General features: G+C 41.3%; 2 protein-coding genes across 34 annotated transcripts in view; one reads left to right on the top strand and one right to left on the bottom strand.

Moving 5' to 3' along the window:
• The window catches only part of CD44 (CD44 molecule (IN blood group)), a 64326-nt gene extending 59543 nt beyond the window's left edge, over window positions 1-4783 (top strand). For all 31 annotated transcript variants that reach the window (XM_080594457.1, XM_080594464.1, XM_080594461.1 and 28 more), the window contains one exon: window positions 1445-4783. In XM_080594457.1, coding sequence (XP_080450583.1) covers window positions 1445-1661 — 217 coding nt within the window. In that variant the 3' untranslated portion in view covers window positions 1662-4783. The remainder of the gene's footprint in view (window positions 1-1444) is intronic.
• Window positions 4784-10592: 5809 nt separating this feature from the next.
• Window positions 10593-20317, bottom strand: part of SLC1A2 (solute carrier family 1 member 2) — a 93485-nt gene continuing 83760 nt past the window's right edge. For all 3 annotated transcript variants that reach the window (XM_080594495.1, XM_080594494.1, XM_080594493.1), the window contains exon 11: window positions 10593-19856. In XM_080594495.1, the coding sequence (XP_080450621.1) occupies window positions 19782-19856 (75 nt within the window). In that variant the 3' untranslated portion in view covers window positions 10593-19781. The remainder of the gene's footprint in view (window positions 19857-20317) is intronic.

Raw genomic sequence — 20317 nt, 5'->3', positions numbered from 1 at the left:
ACGAGCATCAGCTCATCTGAAAGTAGCTCTGCAGCTGTGTTGCAAGGGAACTGGGTAGGTGAAAAGGTGGACTGAGCATTCAGGGTTATCCGAGCAATAAAGTGAGAATATTCCAAGCATTCATTTACTTAAAAATGAGAACTGCAGATTTATTTTTATAATGCTGTCAGTTAAAAGGAATGTTGACAGCAGCTTCTCCGGTTTCACTCTCATTCTGACTACCTGTAAAAGCCTGTGGGCTGTAGGCTTTGGTTTCAAGGTAGTTAGCTTCTTGATTCAGAAATCAATAGACTTGGCCTTCGTAGTTACAAAGTCAGTATGGCAGGGATCTCAAGCACTTCCACCAAGCAATTGGTCCTTCTCAGTGAATAGCAAATTGCTTCACTATAGGGTTGTTGCTGATGTTGTTGAATTGGTCTTGCTTTAATAAAATTTGTGTTATCTTCACCAAAAAAAAAAAAAAAATGACCCAAGGTTCAGTGTGAGGCAGTTTCCTTGTTTGATTGTTTATTTTTTTATTATTCCTCTTGTTGCAAAGAAGAATGCCGCTGTCTGGTTCCTGTTGTAAAAAGTGTTAGGATCTCCGTCCAGAGTCCAACATTGGGTGCGGCACAGCCTGACCATCATGTCAGGAAAGAAAATCTGAGCTGCTCTTCTGAGAGGCTGTGGCCTCTCTTTCAGCATTTCATAGCTGCAGAGCAGGAATCGTTCCCGAGTGTGTGCGTAGCATTCACACAGCAAACTGAGCTGCTTTGGATAAAATAATCCTTACCTATCAGTCAGTAAGCATGAAAAAAAGTAATACTTCAAAAAAATAATGGTATAATTAAACTGCCGAATTAGTCATTCGGACAAAATCTGTTTCAATGAAGAAGAAAATGCTTTAAAGTAGAACTTCAGAAAATTAGTGTCCCTCTTAACACACCTCTGGGCATTCAGTTTACACTAGGCCATTCAAGGACAACAAGTGGGATATTCAGCGCAGTGTACCCAGAGTTTTAATGGATTAGGGCAAATCTGATATCCGTGTAACTATTAATTTCTACTGCCTTGAAGAATACCCAACCCACTTGGTCCAAAGTCTGGATGTACAATGACCCTGTCCGTATACTAGGATATATACAAAGTTCATAAATGTGGATATATCCACACCTTAGAAAATCTTTTCTAGCTTTCAGTAATGCATGTTAGTCCTGTCTATAATGACACTAGATAGTAACTGAATCAGTAGGATCCTGCAAAAGTTTATGTATATAATTGTGGATTCTTTCAAAAATAAAATATGCAGCATGGCGACACCTTACGCCTTGCATTGCGTAGGCCTGCACTGACAGACACAAGTTTCATTTCTAAGCACCTTTTTCTAAATATCGACTTGAATTTTCTTTTCTTATTTCCATTAGTCTCCATTTATGGTACTTATTTCCTTTTCATTTCTTTCTAGATGTGGGCAGAAGAAAAAGCTTGTGATCAATAACGGCAAAGGTGCAGTGGAGGACAGGAAGACGAGTGAATTAAATGGGGATGCCAGCAAATCACAAGAAATGGTGCACTTGGTTCACAAAGAACAGTCAAATGACCGAACAGGAGCATCTGACGAATTCCTCACCATTGACGAAACACAAAATCATCAGGAGCTGGATATGAAGAGTGGAGTGTAATGGTACCAACTCACCAAGTAGATCAGAGCTGGGGAAATCAAAATCACACGGAACTTGGGCCAGAATTCACAGATGCACTGTGCTACTGATGTCTTTTGAACACGATTAAACTTAAGTTGTCTTCATTTTTAATCATTTTAAAATGATGTCTGAGTTACAAAATTGACATTTTCTATCTGAAATAAGCCCCAAGAGTTGCATAAATTCGTCAGTTCCTAATTCCTACACAGAGGACACTTACTGTGTCCTGGGTATATCATTGATCCCCAGATACAGTGTCTTCGCTGTGCGGAGCTACAGAAGTATCCAGTTGCTCCATCTTACAGGTATTTAAGGTACTAAACTTGTCATGGTACAAGAGTAAGCAAGCAACAAATGTCGAGCAAAAAAAAAAAAAAAAGCTTAAACCAAAAAGGCCTCCTATACAATGTCTAAAACAGCAGAATCTATCAGAAATGCCTTACAGCCAGGAAGAGCAGTAGGTGCATTGAAAGTCTGCCAGTAAAATCAAAAAGTGACATTTTATAATGATTTATGACTTATTCTGTAACAAGGAAAACCCAGAAGGACAAATCTTATTTATCATTGTTTTAAAATGTCTGTGGGCATACAGCAAGCCTTTTTGGGAGGGGGAATAAAAAGATGAAAACATGAGATGATACATAATAAATATCATTACTTTGTTATCTTAACAATCTGTACAGTTATCCTTGAATTTTTGAAGAGTTATCCTTGAGTTTTTGAAGTGTTCATTGCTCTTCCCCCTCCCTCCTTCATTGGTCCCAGTTTGTGTATGTTTTTAAGAGTCTGTTAGTTAGTATAATTAATAAAACAGAATGACCCCAGCTCTATTGTGCATGCACAAATCAAGGAATTTGAAATCATCAGCAATGATGACAGTATTTTTATTCCTGAAGAACAGGTCTTTACCTTCCCCTGCTCAATTGTACTTCGGAGACGCTGAGCCTAGTAAAGCTTGTTTCCCCTGTAACTGTTGCGTTACACCAGTTTGCTGATATTTTAAAAGTTACCTTTCTATGATCTCACTCACTTCTGAATTCTATTTTCTCCACATTTTATTTCTTCTTTTTAAAAATACCAAAACAAATACTGCTTGTTTACTGGTACCAGAAGTTGAAATTCTACAGAAAAGATCAAAGAGATTTAAAGGAAACTCTCCCAGCAATGTAATATAGTAAAATAGCTGCAGCTGCATTGTCATATGCTTTTGTTTTGTCATTGTATGTCTATTATGTAAAGTATTTGTATTAAGCTATGATGCTGTGCATTATATTGATATGAACTGCCAGAAAGAAAATTATTTACTACCAGTGGTCTGTGCGATTTTTAAGAAAGCATATTGGAATGGAGGGCGAATTGTAACTTCTAATCGGCCTGCCCCAAAAAAATGCAAGCAAAATCAACCAGAGGTAATAGCATACAGTGAGGTGTGTCAGCTGTGGGACGGGGAATACCAAGAGAAGTCCGTTCAGATGTTCCTGTTCACTGACCATAGCACCTTCATTGGAAAACACCGTTCTGCTAATGCATGTTATTTTTTGTTCTCCGTCTGAAGCAATTGGAGTATGAGTATTCAGCTGGCTAAATATTAACATTACCTAGCACTGATCTTTACTGGAACACGAAGCACAATCAAAATAGTGATTATGGTTCTCAGTTACAGCCCTTCAGCAGTTTCCCAAGCGTTTCATTGAGTTGCTTAGTGCCCTAGTATCTGCAGGCAGATCTCCTCAGGGAAAATGTACACTTGGGCAAAAGGCCCCAGGACAAGATGTGATTTCAGAGTACACGTAGGACATTTTCTGACTCCATGTATGTAAAGATGTCTCATCTATGAGCAGTCACACAGCTCCAAAGGTGTTCAAACAAGCTGAAGCCAATAAGGTCAAGGTGACTAACACTATCAGTATATGTGGTCCATTGTCAAATTTCTCAGCCCTGCTATAAGCACATATTTTAATTCTGAGCTGTGCTGTGGGAAGTTTGTTGACTCTACATTGATTTTTAATTCCCGTAATGTTTTTAAGCAAGCTTTTCTTTTTCTCACTATAAATCAATAATGTGTAATTATATACTCTTTTCACTAAGCGTGGAGATCCAGAATAAGAACTTTGACTCTCTTTAACTCCCAATTGAATATAAGCCACAATCAAAAGGAGATTTTTCACTGTCTTGAAGGATAAAGATTTATTTTATTTATTTTTTTTTTTAAAAAAAAGAGTTGGGAGAGATATTATTCATCTCCCTACTGAGATGTTCAATGGAGAAATTTATCTAATGTTCAGTAACTAGAAATGCATGGACAACACTGGTTGGCTTCTTTTTATATTTTTAAATAGGGAGACGCTCAATTTCTCTTTAAAAAGGCAGTGCCATTATTTTTTATACGCTGATTCTTTTTAGATTATGTCATGCAACTGAAGTGCAATTAAGTTTCATTGTAGTTTCAAAACTAGATGGCCATTTCATACATGTAATATAGTACATATTTTTATTAATCTTGTTTTTTATTATTTCAGGGGTTGCTTGTTGTGTGTATGTGTTTTTTATATAGAGCACTAGATACATTTGCATATTTATTTAACAGATTAATCAAAAAGAAAGAAAATAGCACCTCTAAATTGTAATTAGAAATAACATTGCTTAAAAAAAAAAAAAAAGTAAACAAGCTTCCAAAAATAAACTTGACTCCACATTGAGCATAAAAATTAAGGTTAAAGTTACTAGTGGGAGAGAGGATGCATTCGGCAGGGTAATCATATATAGCAGTGGTGAGCCAGAGGTCAGTTCTGCTTGCAAGCTGCAAGCCAAACTCAGCTGAAGGCTGCAGGACCTTGCAGCACCCACGGGTTCCCCAGCTGCTCTGGGGGTTAGCAACGAGTTCAGCTCCCCTCGGAGCTGAATATCTCTGGGATATCTCAGTCCAAGTTAAGATCAACCCAGTAAGACAGAAGTAATGTTTAAAGCAGTACGTATATTTAAAAGAGAGGTTGTATGTTTTATGAGAATGTAATATTTTCGTCGAACAGTCTGGGGTGATTGCTTCACCTGTATTTTCTTGAAGCTCTTACAAGGAATGTTTGATTAAAGCAGTGAAAGGATGTGCAGCCTTCATGTCTATCTGTGTGGATATTTTAAACCCTTCCCACAACATCAGTCCCCAAATTGTATTTCTGCACAACAGTCTCTTCTTCATAGGGATGTCTTTTGTGTGTCCTTTGCCGAGAACACCAAAACCAACTACCTCTGCACTAAGTAGTGTACATTGGCTGGAATATTATTAGGAGAAAATTACCAGGTGTCTCGTAAACACCGACACATAGCCACAGTGTTGGGGAGAAGCAGAGATTTGTATATCGTCCTGGTAAGGGCTGCTCCTAGTCACTCTTTCTGTAGATGAAGGGAAGCAATAAAATTCTCTGAGAACTGTGTTCTGCCTCAGCATACTTCGTGTGCCAACAGTTACTGGTTTTATTTTATGCTACATTAGGCTGTTAGCCAGCAATTATCTCTTGGCCTTATTAAACAACTGAAGGCTCAGACTTCTCTGGTTGCAAGATTTTGATTAGTTAAAGAACGTGAACCCTTTGGGTAACCACATGCACTGACAAGTTCTCCTTTGTGGAAGGGGAGAGGACAAACAGGTGGAAGGGAAAGTGCTGAAGTGGGCTGGTCCCTGGGGAGCAGCTCCAGCTCTGTGGGCATGGGTGACAAAGCTCTCATTTCTTTCTGGGGGGCAAGAAACATGAAATGGTACTTTGAGGATGGGAACTCCAGGCAATTCGGGGCAGACAGAGAGTGCAGTCACTGGGAGACGAAGTGAGGAAGAGTGAAATTTCTGTGCCACTGACTGGGAAAGTCCCCTCAACATCCCCAGGACTTTGTCACTTGAATGGTTCATAGCTCAGAGAAGGGAAAAAGAATCGGCCTTTTCCTGTGAACCCCCCACCTCCAGGTCACCCTCTGCACTCACCACATGATTTGCAAACTGATTTTGACCATTTTTCCCTGGTAGCTCCTTTCTCACTATTACTCTGCTGTGTTGCTGTGGCATTCACCAATGCCACGCTGAGAGCACCCAGCTGTGGCTATGGGAAATGAGAGGCAAAGTGCAAACTTCGCAAAGATGACTAACAGTGTCTTTTGTGTAGCACAGAAGCTTCACTTTCTGTCCTCCTTGTCTCACCCATTCAAGGATGGGTAGGCAATGGCAAGATTTCTAGAATATTTCTGTTCTTGCTCATCTTCCTGTTTTTAAAGCACCAGACTTAAACGGCTCTTCACACAGGTCAGCTGTGATGCAGCAACGTTTTTTGGGGGGTTGTTTTTTGGAGGTTTTTGGTGTTTTTTGTTTTGTTTTGGGTTTTGTTTTTGTTTGAGAATTTAAATTAAAGAAGAGAATCCATCCTCAGAGAAGATCCCCTGACTTCAAGGGAGCTGATTGTTGTTAAAGTGCAGGTAAAGCAGAGGCAGTAAAAGCTTTACACACACTTTAAACACAGCTTTCTTTCAATTTTGTCTGCATGGCTCCAGCAAACAGCAGAAGGGTTTTGCCTGAGCTATAGCTTCAAGGGTTTGCAAACTTCTTATTAAAGCTTCTTACTCTATAGGCAAAAGGGTTTGGATGAATAAATGGATGGATGAAAACCATTTTCATACATCCTCTGCCATGCATGGAATGCTGATGTGAATGGCATTAGTTTTGTTTTCTTTCAGAAAAAAAAAAAAATAAAGAAAAAAAAAGACACGAAAATGATGAAGTTATGGACAAAGACTGTCAAATGGGAAAATAAGTATTTTTTGTTTTCAGAAATAGACATAGTTTTAGATAGTTTCATATCTGAAATAGGTAACTTTTTTTGTGGAAGAGGATGCCTAAAACATAATACGTCTTTCCATTTGTACTGTGAAATGTAAAAAGTAAAAAAAAAAATGTAAAAAAAAGTAATCAAAAGTAATTGATTTCCCATTCTTAAAAAATGTAGAAATTTACAGGAAAATAAAGTTTGTCAAGTCAAATAGGATCTGACATAAATTTAAGTACATCTATGAGAAAGCCCTAAAAGACTTTTCACACTTTCAGTAAAAAAGTCTCACTCTGTAGCACCCACCTAACAGACTCAAGCTCAACAGCAGCTTCTTTCTGGTGCTGGCTCTGAGGCACGCAGATGCATTGCAAGTGATGCCAAATACACAGCTGAAGTTAGGAGTGTGTAGGCGGGCAGCAGGAAGTCAGCATGCAGTTCAGAGGCAGTGGTGGCTGTACAAATAAGAGACTCAGGGTCTGCTGAGTTAGTCTCAAAGTCTTTCAAACCCCCAGAGTAACGCAGGAGAGAGGAGGACACAGGAAGACACTTTCCAACTTTTTTCCAGAGACTGTGAGTTTGGCACCTGGCATCTGAAAGCCTTGCCTCAGGCCATTGTGCTAGGAGGTTGTCAACTTGAATGCCCGTGTGCCAGTCCCGTGTTGCAGCGCATAAACGGTTTGGTCACAGCAGAGTTTTAGCCTTAAATCTAAATTTACTTGCAGTCATGAGTGTACATCTGCCTTCTGGCACCACATTTTCAAAAGCCTATTCTTTTTCCTGGCTTAATCCAAAAAAATCTTAGATCATTTTCAGCATCCACATTTTCCTCTCATGAATCAAGACTCCACGCTTTCATTTTACCCAGAACAAGCAGTAATAAACTGGGTATGTTTTGACTCATGATTGGAAACTAAGTCTGAGTTTATATTCACCACTTTTTATCAGCCTGTTCTTTTTAATAACAAGCATCTGTTTCTGGGCTGCTGCTGGTGATTGCTATCAGCACCCCCTCCTTAGCCAGCTTAGAGAGACAGCTTCCAGCAGATTTCAGCCTGAGCCTGGAGGATGAGTTTCTCTAAGATGAACTCAGCGAAGCTGTGCCCAGTGCCCACTACTCAGTCTCGGCTGGCTGCAGCACAGCTCCTCAGCTCCTGGGCAAGGACAGTTTAGCAGTCATCACCACCATTAGGCATGTTTCGTTTTGCAGCAGCGGGACAGCAGATTCACCAGTGGGGGCACGTTATATTTACAGTTATTCGGAACTTCCCTGCATTTCTTTTGTGGTTCACTTTCTAGTTAACGTTTCTTTCACTCATCAAGAGAAAGTTTGAAATGAACTCTAGGTAAATATACATGTTTGTTCAGCTAGAGACTCAACAGAGTTTTCCTGTGTTCATGAAGGGTTAAGTTCCCCCACTCAAAGGGCAGACTCAAAGCCTACATGTGGGTTACATGCCATTTATGTGGCAGAAATTGAGCCCAGGTACAGCTGAGAGGGTCAGCTTTGTGCTGGCTTTCTGCAAAGTTGCGGGTCTTAAGCACTGAGCCTTTTTAGAGCAACCTCACAGAATCACAAAATCGTAGAATATCCTGTTGTAAGGGTCCCACAAGGACCATTGGGTCCAACTCCTGACTCCACACAAGAACACCCAAAAATCAGACCTCTGATCATATCTGAGAAAAATCATATGTATGAGAGTGTTGTCCAATCACTTCTTGAACTCTGGCAGGCTCAGTGACATGACCATATCCCTGGGGAGCCTGCCCCAGTGCCCGACCACCCTCTGGGTGCAGAACCTTTCCCTAACACCCAGCCTGACCCTCCCCTGTCCCAGCTCCACGCCGTTCCCTCAGGTCCTGTCGCTGTCCCCAGAGAGCAGAGCTCAGCGCCTGCCTCTCCACTCCCCTCAGGCCACCGTGAGGCCTCCCCTCAGCCTGCTCTGCTCAGGGCTGAACAATGTGACCTCATACATCTTCCGATCTAGAACTTTCGCTTCCTTTGGGCACTGTTTAATAGTTTTATGTCCTCCTTACATTGTGGTGCCCAAAACTACACACAGTGCTTGAGGTGAGGACACACCAGTGCAGAGCAGGGGGGCACAATTGTTTAGTCAGGACTTTCCCCTCATGAACCCATGTTGGCTGCGACCAGTGACTGCATTATCTTTTAGGCGTTTTTCAATAACTCCCAGAAAAATCTTCTCCATAATAATCCCCACTCATACAGAGTAGTGCCTTCAAAAATTCTTGGTAAAAGGCAAGATAAATATATCTGTTTAATGCTAGCAATTTAGGTAGTCCTGGCAACTTGGGTGAAACCCTGCAATGAATTTTTAGATGTATTTCCTAGGCTTGTCTCTGTTCCTGACCTTTCACAGAGTGTGGAGCCAATCTTCTCTTTCTGGGGAATCTCCACAGCAGAATCTCTCAAGTGATTCGGGCCATGGGAACATGAGCCAGGGAGGCCCCTGGGTACCATGAGGATCAGTTTTACCAAACGACTATGGGAAGTGCTACCCTCTTTTCAGTTCAACCGTGAATGACTAGCACTGCAGCACTGTGAAGGACAGGCCCTAGGCTACTTTCTTAGGCACTTGTCCTGAGGAAGTGCCTAATACTGTGAGAGGCCCGGTTCCTTTGCCGCCCCTCCCCGTGGGTTTCAGTGGGCAGCCACCAGCTTTGTTGTTTATCCGTCTCTGCTGACGCATTCTGCTTATCACTGCAGAACCTGCCTGCCACGCTAACGCCGCCGCGACCGCAAGGCCCGGCATCGCGTGCACAGTCACTTCCTTCCTGCTCCCCCTGCAGCAGAGGGGAGCCGTGGCTGCCTGCTTACTGGGGCAGGGGCCTGGTGCCAGCACAGGCCCTATGCAGCCACCCTCGCACCCCTGGAGCTCTGCCCCAAACCTGGCCGGGGTGCCAGTCCTTGCCGGCCATGCGTGTGCTTGCTGCGGGGGTGCCTTCCAGCCTGCCGGCTGGTTGTTTTTTACACTGCTCCCCTCCTACGTCGCAGCCTGTTGGGGCCACCTGTTTCTTTCATGTCCTTGTCCTGTTTACATGCACCAATACAACGGAGGAGGCCTGTGGAGGTTTGGCAACCCTGAAGTCTTCTTTCTTTTTCTTTCATGCCTGAGAAGGGATAGAGGAATGGCTCTCAGTATGGTCAATGCTTCGTGAGTATGCCAGTGACGGGGAATCCGGAGCTCTGAAGAGACCAGGGGGTTTATGGCAGCAGAGCTAATTTATGAACAAGGCCAGGTCTGAACACAGTAATATCCTGCCTCTGGCAGCCTGCGTCAGCGGCTCAGACACCATAACAAACCACCTGGGCCTGGGGTTCGTCTCCCACCCCGAGATCCCCAGTGCTGCAGGGGGCCTTCAGCCTGCTCCTGCCACACCGGGCCTTCCCTTGGAAGCTCCTCAGGTGATGGCTGCCCTCGGCTTGGGATGGCAGCCCACGGAGGTGCAGGCTGCTGTGCCTCACAGACTGGTTTAGATTACATCTATCAATCACCTAGTTGTGGTTAGGTGAGATCCATACTGTGTCCTGCTGGGATCATAAATGCTGGGGCTTTCTCTTCATACATAGCAATGGCCAGTCCTTCAGGCCATGGCCCTTTCCATGAGCATCTCTCAATTCATGTACTAAACGCAGTTTATTTCTTTACAAAGTTTACCAGGGGTTCAGCAAAAGGGTCTATTATTTAATTTATTTTTTGTTTAAGGCTAAGATTTAGAGATTTACTTTTTATCAGGCAGGGAAGCGAAGCATGTTTCTAAAGCAACTGCAACCAACTCATTGCATCCTCCTACTCTTCTAACATTTCTTCCTACTCCTCTAGCCTTCACTGCCAAGACTGCTTTAGACTTCACTGTGGTTAGCACATCCTGGACTTTGCAGCAAGGAAGCTCAGATGCAGCTGGCACCCTGGAACATTTAGAGCATACACAAGAGGGGGCAGATTTCTGGTGCTTTGGCAAATCCAGGTCCAACGTCCACCCTGCCTGCAGATCTCAGCCTCTCACATCTGTCTTCTTTATCTAACCTCTCACCCAAATTATGTCCAGGCTGACAGTAAAACTCACAGGTATAAGGCAGGAAAATTATGAATCAACATTTATTGATGATATGTACAGAAGAGGTACAACACTTAGTGAAATATTATATTCACGACTATTTCCAGTATAGAAAGAATGTCCAGTTTGTTTTATACATAAAAGTTACAGAAATCAGTTTACACCATAAGAAAGCATTAAAAGCAAATGACTACAGATAAGTGTAAGGATCTGAACTACAAAAATAGAATTAGTCTACAAGGCATTCCAGCTACAATATACAAGAACAGAGCCTCAAGTTGTGAGAAATTTTATCTGCATTCTTTAGTTTATAAAGTGTGCTATAGATACTGTACAGTATGTCATTTCAAAATCTGGGGAGCTTTTTGGGTGTAAGGAAAAGACCAACCTGACCCCTCTTGCTTTTTATTATTTTCAGCTGAAGCATCTGAAAATATTCCATCTTATGATTGGCCACTTTTAAGAGGGGGAAGGAGTATCAGGATCAGGAGCAGGCAGTGCACAGTCCCACAGCGTGTGATTCACACTGAAACATCGTAGGAGGACTCACCAAGAAGGATACTTCCCATGCTTTGGGGCCTAATTTTGATCTTTTTTCACTTACGGGGGATGAACATATTTATGAGAACCAGGCTCAGGTACCCTGGGCATGAACCACATTTTTTTTTCTTGCTGTCTCAAAATCTTTCAGAACCACCTTCAGTTTTTACCCCCCAAAAGTAATTTTCTTACAGATTATAGCCCTGATTTCAGAATAATTTTGCCACTGAATACATAGTTCATATGTCTGTTTTATTATTTGTTTTATGATAAGACATACTTCTTGTATATAACAGGCCTCCTGGACATCAACTACAGTAGCTTGAGAAGAACTTAGCTTTGCACTTAATTTCCAGTAGCTATCAATATCCTCTTCTAACAATGTCAGAAGCAGTGGATCCTTGCCCATGAGTCTGTGCATTTTCCTCACAGTCTGTTCCTACCAAGGGGACACAGCAGGGGCTGGTGCTCCAGGGAGGACAGGCAAACCCTTGCTGCCCGCAGCATGCAGCACACTGTGCAAGTAGCAGACAGGGCATCCAGCATAAGGCAGCTAGATTGATTTCCCCCTTGCTCATTGTGCTAATTTAAGCAGTGACTTACTGAACTTCTGGTGGTAGAGTCCCAACACGTCAAGCAAACAAGAATAAAACAAAACATAAACTAATCATTCTGTGCATGCATTAATTTTTAGTGTCATAACAAATGTACTCATGAGGAACACATCTATGCTGGCATCACTTCCTCTCACTGCCAGGGAAGCACACCCATGCAGGTACTAGCACGTACCATGCTGGTTAGAGAGCTGAAAACTAAAACCAACGTATTTACAGTAACTTGACTGCATACATTATTCTGAATGTTATCAGAACAGGATACCCCATAATCGAAAGATAAAACAGTTACTAAACTATGTAATGGACTCAGTTGAATGGCCAGAAGGAAAACAAACCCAGACAAAAGAACAAAAACCGAAAGTAAAACAGAATTTTAAAAGATGGCCTAATTTGATGCTATGGCTCTCAATACACACTGACGAGTCAAATTAAATTAAAGCACTGCTACCCATACTGTGTACACCATTTCACTGAAATTACACATTGATAGCTACATTATCTACACTAAGTGCAGAGAGGCACTGGACATCATGCTTCAACAAAATGTCAAAACTGGTATCAATAAGGTTTTACATCTATTAGTGACTCACTTAGCACTATTCTACCTGCAGTTCCTATTAAGATAATACCTGGTACAATTGATTTAAAATACAAGAAAGAGATTAAAATACGAGGGTACATCAACACACTTCCTACATGTATATCTACCAGAAATTTAGTCTCCAAAACCTCAGCAGAATAACACACCCCGCAGATTTCTGAATAGATGACGAGATACCCAGTATCAGTCACACTGGGATAGCAATATATTGCTGTTCAATGTTTTCTTTGTTTGTAATCATGATCAAGAAACTTGTTGACCATAAGGGAAACTTTCTGTGATATAAGGGTTATTAATATTTATATTAATTTATTTTTATTCCTCTCAAAACAGTACTTCGTTCATTAAATAAAATTACTGTAGCCGTGGCCTTAATGCCAACAGGTATTTGCCTAATGGGAACAGACGACCATAAAAGAGAAGCAACTTTCACTTGTCCTGGTCAAAAAATATAGTGTTTGATCTCTCTAAAATACATAAGAATGCAGGAGGTATTTGTACAGATGCTACCCAATTGCATTGGTCCCATGGTGGTTCTGTTGGTCCCCTTTCAAGAAGGCAAAGATTGGTGGCCAAGTCATGAAGTCTTTCTGCAGGCTGAACTCATGTACATTACATTGTAGCAAGACAGACTAGGTACCTGAAAATCTATTTTTTGCCTACCCAGTTCTCCAATTTTCTTTCGTCAGCAGTCTGAGTGAGTCAATTACACATGATCAGGTCCTAAGAAAGAACTGCAAGATTTGGCAAAGGTAACACCAGGAAAAATGACAAACATGAGGGGCAATTGCCCAAGACAGTCAATCTAGAAGATTGTTCAGGTTATTATAACATTGTTCTATAATGAACTGCAGCATTTAAGGACATCTTGAAATTCCTATTTGCTTCTTGCATTTTGTGCTTTGTTTATAATTCATCACTAAACATAACACAGAAACATTTCATTGATCCTAAATGTTATGAGAAAACTTTTTGTTCTAAGGTACAGATCACCTTTAAAGGCCTATCCCCCTATCTTATACGGTCATATAGAAAATATTATACGAAAATATGAGTGTCTGTAAATTACAGATACTAGGCAATTTAGTTCAGTCTAAACTGTAGTTTCCAGAGAACAAGTACAAACCCCTAAAACCTATAGTAATAACTACGTCAGGATTGAGCATATCATATTTAACAATACTAATATATGTGCAGCGTTTTCTCATGCATTCTACAAGCTACAGCTCACACTGGACCATGGGAAATGGGATATATTTAAGAAGGGCACAGGATATGCTGGATAGAAGCGTATGCAATTGTTTTTAAGAAGGAAGGACAACCTGTAACACACAAGGACTCACAAGCCCATACAAAACACCAAAATGGACATGCGATAATCTACAATACTGACAGCAAAATCAATTTGTAAACACGGTTTACATACAGTCTTTGAAAAACTGTAGAAAAGAAATAGAAAAGAATGATACAAAAATCCCTGCAAACTCTTCTATTTATTTACAAAACAATATAAAGGTACTAGACAACCCAGGTTGTGTGATGCTGCCTATGACAGTTTCCCTTCGTGTAATGGTGTGTGCCACAGAGCATCATTAAAAACAATTGCGGGGCTCCTGAATTTTGAAAAATCAAACTCGAAGGATTCAACACTCCAGCATCAATCAGCATTGGCTCTGCAGCAGAACATGGACATAAAAGGGGATCAAAGGTTGGGTGAGAAATCTCACTTGTCTTCCTGCCTTCCCAAATCTTGTCTTAGCTTGGTTATTTCCATCCTGGACTAGTAGAGACCCACCCGGTGGCTCAGTCATATGCTCTAGTTTTTTTTTTTCAAAAAAAACCTAGCTGCAAAAGCACAACCACCTTATCCATGAGGATTTGTATCAGCTTGGTAGTGGGAAGCCACCAGGCTTCCCCCAAGCGTGGAAGAAGTCTCTGGGATGGTGGGCACAGCCATGGGATGGTTCCTCAGAGCCTGCTCATGCAAGAAGTAAAGGAACGATCAGCACCAAGGCATCAGCAGCCGTTTGGCTCATTCACAGCAGCACATTTCAGTTTAATATCAAACTTGACCAGGGGGAAAAAATGAGGGAGGCACCCCTTGTGCAGTGTACCGTAATGGGAGTCCTGCTGTAGGCATGCGGAACTGTGGAGCCTGCAGCAGGGTTAGGGAGAGCCACAGCCTCTGTGTCTGCCAGGAAGAAAGATCAATGGCTTTGGAAGGAATATGGATTTAATAATCCATAAAGATTTTTTTTTTTTTTGGAGGGGGGGTAAATTGTGAACAAGAACATAACTCTTTAAAAAACAACATGGTGAAGCTGAACACTTTGTTTACAGCCGGCTGCTTTCTCTGACACTTCAGCATTGTAATTCCTTCCCTCCCCCAAAAAAACAAATCAAAACAAAACAAACAATCAAAAAAAAAAAAACCTTGAAGCTATCCTCTATTTACAGTTATTCAGATAAGGAAAACTGGGAAAATATTTTTCCTTCAAAGTCATTAGTATTGTTGGAGAAAAGAAACTGACTCTGTTCAGGGAGGGCTTTCTGGTGGGAGCAGGAGCAGGAGCTTCCACACAATGTTATGCAGGGTTGCAAGCACAGCGACAGCCGAGGTGAACTGGCCCAATGGACCATACGCCTACTATAATGACTAGTATGAAAAATATCTTATTATTATCGTGTCCTTAGAAGTCACAGTAATAAAATCAAGGATAGTCTTCTGGCTCATAACAGACTAATATTACAGTACATTTTTTATAAAGTGCCCTTATTTACCCTTCTGTAAATGAACTCAAATGCAGCAATAAAAATAGATGAATGGAACTAATGAAAAGAGAAACAGTTATACCGTTAAGTCTCCACAAAAGCATTTCTCTGAGCCTGGTACTAAAGCTCAGAGCTTTCTTAAATTTATTTAAAGAAGCGGATGTCAGAGGTGAGGTTTAATGCTGCTTGTGTTTTTAGGGATTTGTGCGATTGCTGCTGTGTTGCTACAACAAGTCTGCAACAACACAAGAGAAGGCGAGGAAGCAAAGAAAAACCAGTCAGTTGCCAGAACAAATTTGTTCAAGCACTGTTGCTGCAGCTTCTCAGATGAGCAGTCTGCTCTTCTGAGTGTCGACTACCAGAATTGCAATGACCCTGGTAGTGCTGGAAAACAAATCAGAAATCCATATTACTCACATCTTACTCACACATTTTGGAGTGGCACAATGTTTGGAATTCCACGTGCTTTGAGAAAGAAATGGAGGTTAGCTGTATCTCAGGGACGGAAGAGAAAAAAAAAAAAAAAACTTAATGACAGCGGTCCCTATTTTTGTGCTGAGTTTTAAATTCATTGCTGGATTTGTAGAGCATAGAAATAATTAGGCCAAAAATAAAAAAATAAAAAAAAAGAAGCATCTTGGCAAAAACCTTGAGGGTGTGAGAATCACCTTCATTTTAAGCAGCAGACAAAGACTACTGACTCAGACAGGATTGTGAAACACCTTATTACTTAGCGGAGACAGGAAGAGATCTGACCTTTCCTGGAAGCCCGTGACTCCCCTGGATTTCAGTGGGACCTTCTGTAGCCAGAGCATTGCTGGCACAGGTTTCACTACAGCAAACATAGCTTTTCAAAGATGTAATGAGTTTCTCACTGATTCAAATGGAGGGAGCGCATATCAGTATGGTTCACATGGCTTGTCCCCTACCTATCTGAAGCATCTTCCTGTGTAAGAACCATGCGTGCTTCTTACAGTGCTGGTGCAGCCTTTGTTCTCTAAGGGAAGCAGTGAGGAAGAAAACTCAGGGGGAAAGTGCTCCACCTCTTCTTTAGCTTCAGCGTGCAGTGTGCTTTAGTTTCAATGAACAGGTATCAAGAGAATGCCGACCTAGCTTCAGCAGTGAATGCACAAAGTAAATACATTTGTACTTAATTAGTCATGCAATTAACTGAGTCTTTGCCTGGTTTAGACTTTCCCATGTGCCAGAGTGCTGCCAATAATGTAAAGGGCAAAGGGTATCACAGCTGCACAGACAATGGGGGGCGGACAGAGCAGCACACGAGGCGAGCATAAGAGAGAAATGTTAATTCCTCCAGGAACTGCACAGAAAGCAAATCACTTTCTACTGTGCTTTTCCTTTAACTTTGCCACCCCAGTCCTGGAAACAAACACAAAATGTTTGCCACATGCAAATGAATGCATCAACATTCCTAGTGAAACTAAAAAGAGACTAGTCAGTGACCAGCCCTGCTTGCTGAAATGTGAACTTGTATTAGCTGAAGTGGCCAGGCCCTGGGTTAGTTTCTGTTTATTTAGTTAAGTAGCAACCCGGCCTCATGTGGAATGAGCAAATCGAGAAATGCAAGCCAAGAGTGAGTTACATTTTCCCAGCGAAATGGAAAGCTTTTTGATGGTTAAATACAGTGATGTGCTGGAGTAACACTATATTAAATATTCAGCCAGGCTAAAAGCAGAGGAGTTTACCAAAAACAACATTTCTCCTTCTCCCACATACACATTTAAGTCGAGAAATGCCTCCATAATTATCTTTTGAAACTTCCCTGAGTTACTGTATCTACAGGATTACCATTTTAAAATCACAGTCTGCTATTCCAGTCCTATCAAACGGCCCAAATTTATTTTCCCTTGTGTGGGTGGAGTTTTTCTAGCATCTCATTCCTTCCTCCCCTAGTCTCCATCTGAAGAATCACTCTTCAAAGGACAGCACGTCCCAGGCGGATAAGCGTAAGCACATCGTAAGTGTTTCTCAATATGCAATTTTGTGGAGCTGCCCAGTCACATGTTGCTGGCATTCCTTTTCATTTCCAACTGCTGAACGCTTTCAAAAGACAGCTAAAAGTCTGCAGACTGGTTTTCTGAAGCCACTCTCAAGGCAAGCGGTCACTGTGGCTGCTCCTAAGAGACTGCTGTGGCAAGCAGGACAGCAGGACAGGCGCTACTGGGCAAACACGGCATGCTGATCTTGGATATAACCACCACTCCAGTCACAGCAAATTTCACTCGATGCGAGCTCACGGACTCAGAACAGGGAACATTTCAGAGTACCTGCACACCGCCCCAGGCACATTTCTGGCACATAACCCAGAAGAGAAATTGTCTTCAAATGCAGACTAGGGCCCTGATCCCCAGACACTCTCAATACCCAGACTTTCAGTTCAATAAGGTCAGGTGGCATAATGCTTTCTTTTCTTGCTATCACAAATGCACTTTAAGAAAAAAGCGTTTGGGAGCATTCAGGTGTGTACTGGGAGAAGCAGCAGCTCCAGGTTAATTCTGGGTATTATGATACCAATGACCGAAGAAAAGAGAAGACCATCTGCCTATCACTTCTCTGGATATCCTATGGTTCCATCCATCAAAAAAGGATCCTTAAGATGATTCACAAGACCTCTGGAAAAGGTCTCCACCTCTAATATACATTAGAAGTCTACAGCATTCACAGTGGTTCAATACTTGCTAAATTATATAGGCCGTTTTGCTTAGGATCATAGCAATGGATGTAAGTGAGGACAGAAATACAAGGGCAAGAAGAATAGTCCACATCAACAAACGCGTGAATGAGGGGTGCTTTGACAATGAACTTGGTCTTGCACATCACTCATCATGCAAGCAGCCTTTGCTGGTTTATGTCCATGTGCGTTTTCGGAGGTCTTTATATGAATGCAGATGAGCAAAAGCAGATTATATTTATATTTTAATAGCTTCTACAGAGCCATATACCACTCCACAGTTCAACACGTTATTCCTGCTTACACCCACAAAAAGTCCATGCACAGACACTGAATGGCATGTGTCCCTAAATGTTTCAGCTCTGTTCTCAGCCATGTCTAAGCTCACGGTATGCTCGTACTCAGAGTCACTCTGAGAACCTCTGCAAGCTCCCCCAGGCACTGCACAGGGCTCGCTCTGTGGGTGCAGCCTCCCGGGGCTGCTTGGCTCAGCTGCGCTATAGAACATTGCTAGTAGTACAGAGGCGTTCACCAGTGTCTGAACATTGCAGAGTATTAACAAGCACCTTTAGAAAACACTTCACAAGGTGATTATTGTGGCTGTAATTTCTCCTGACAGGATGAGTCAGCTATATTATGTTGACAAAACACCATCTTGTTAATTCAGATGCCAGGTGCTCTAAGAAACATTTCTCTGACATTAGAAATGTATATGAATCATTACTCTACAAAACAGAGAAAGAGAGAAGTAATTCAACACATTGGTCTAAATCCTGTAATTCTTGCGTATTCTTCATTCAGTCCTAGCCCTGGCCAAATTCCGCTGACCTTAATAAGGAATTTGGCTTAGTAATTATTTCAGGATTTAACCATTCTCTGACATATGACATGAACTTGGAAGACATACACTTCAAGCCAAATGCTACTGATGATTACATTCAAAACTCCCAATTATTTAGTGTAATATATTCAGATTTTTTTTTATAGATCATTATCAAGTACCCAATCATGACATCCTTGCTCACGCTTAGTAGTACCTTACTTGACCCTCCCCTTCCACACGAGGAATCCCTCAGACTTCAGTGGAGCAGGGTGAAGAGTAAGGTGCTACCTGCTTGGACTAAGAATGATATAACTGAGCCCATGGTATTCTATATTTTGTACATCAGGCATTGGTTTAAGAACTATTACACCCTGCAATAATACTGCCTTGTATTATCTGATGCACTGTGGTCACAGAGCAGCACAGACCCATAATAAAATGGAGCTGCACCTGCCCTGGGACAGCTGACAAAAACATATCATATGTACATGCAAATCTAAGGTCTTGTCTTAATGTCAAGTATTAGTTGTACTAATCTAACAAAAGGTCTGGGATGATTTGTTGACTTTCATACATTAACCTTGCCCCTGGATCTAAATTCAGTCTGAAGTACAAGTAGGCACAAAATTCAGTGCTTCCTGTGCCAGGTTCTTCTTATTGTAACAAATAGAAATCTTTGTGGGCATTTTCAAAAGCTATTTTAGCCATGCAGTGCCAACTAGATCAGGTGTGCCACAAGAGTCACTGAAACACTTGGAGGTCTGCATGAAGTTATATTTATCTGAAACAATTTGTGACCCTGAGTCCCTGTAGCGAACTGTACTGGCATTGTGATCTTCCCATTTTGCAGCATTTACATTCTCTGCGTCTTGAATGAATGGGGAGGCGGGTGAGAGCACATTGCACTGCATGGAGAATTCTCCAGCTGCATCATCCAAACAGTAACACAAGGGAGACAGATGGTTACGGATCATTGTTTGGCAAAGATGCTACAATGACTTTATGAGATCTTTGCTAAGTTTCAATTAAGAAATTAAGTAAGCAGAAACTGTAGATGTTAAATTAAAAAAAAAAAAAGAGAGAGAGAGAGAAATCTTCCTTAATCGTGGTATCTTTTACCAGAAGAGGGCTTCGGGGCTTATTAAAGATGGAGCTGGGAATCTCTTCCCTTAGTTTTCATGTTTCCAAGGCTCTTCTTCAACCACACTGAAGTCTGCAGATTTGCCATTGGTTGCCAGTGTTACCTGCAAGTAATTATCATCAACAACCAACTTAAAGACCAATGAACTTTGACAAGAAAAGTCATGACTTTTATATGGAAGATCATGATATTTACAGGAATTACATAATACACCATGCCTTATATATGTAAAATATATTTATTCAGAATTCACAACACTCACAAATAGTGAGACTCCTGTTCCTTTATTATATTGACTAGAAAACATTAGGAGTAGAAAAAAGTTCAATACTTTCTTAGCGTTTATTGTAGTTTTGTTTTTAATAAATGTTTCAGATTACACTCCTACCTCCTATTGATTTTTCTGGGTTATTTCATAAGCAGGTTTTGTTTGGTTGTGTTTTTGTTTCTTTGTTTGTTTTTTCTATGTAGATTTTTTTTTTTTCAGTAAAATTCCCTCACAAAGCAAGATAGCTGATGCAAGGAAATAAAAAATGTGCAAGGCAGGTATGATCAAAGATATAT

This window comes from Anser brachyrhynchus (genome assembly GCF_964034855.1).
Source record: "Anser brachyrhynchus genome assembly, chromosome: 5".
Lineage (NCBI taxonomy): Eukaryota > Metazoa > Chordata > Aves > Anseriformes > Anatidae > Anser > Anser brachyrhynchus.
This window is presented reverse-complemented; position numbering and strand designations above follow the sequence as displayed.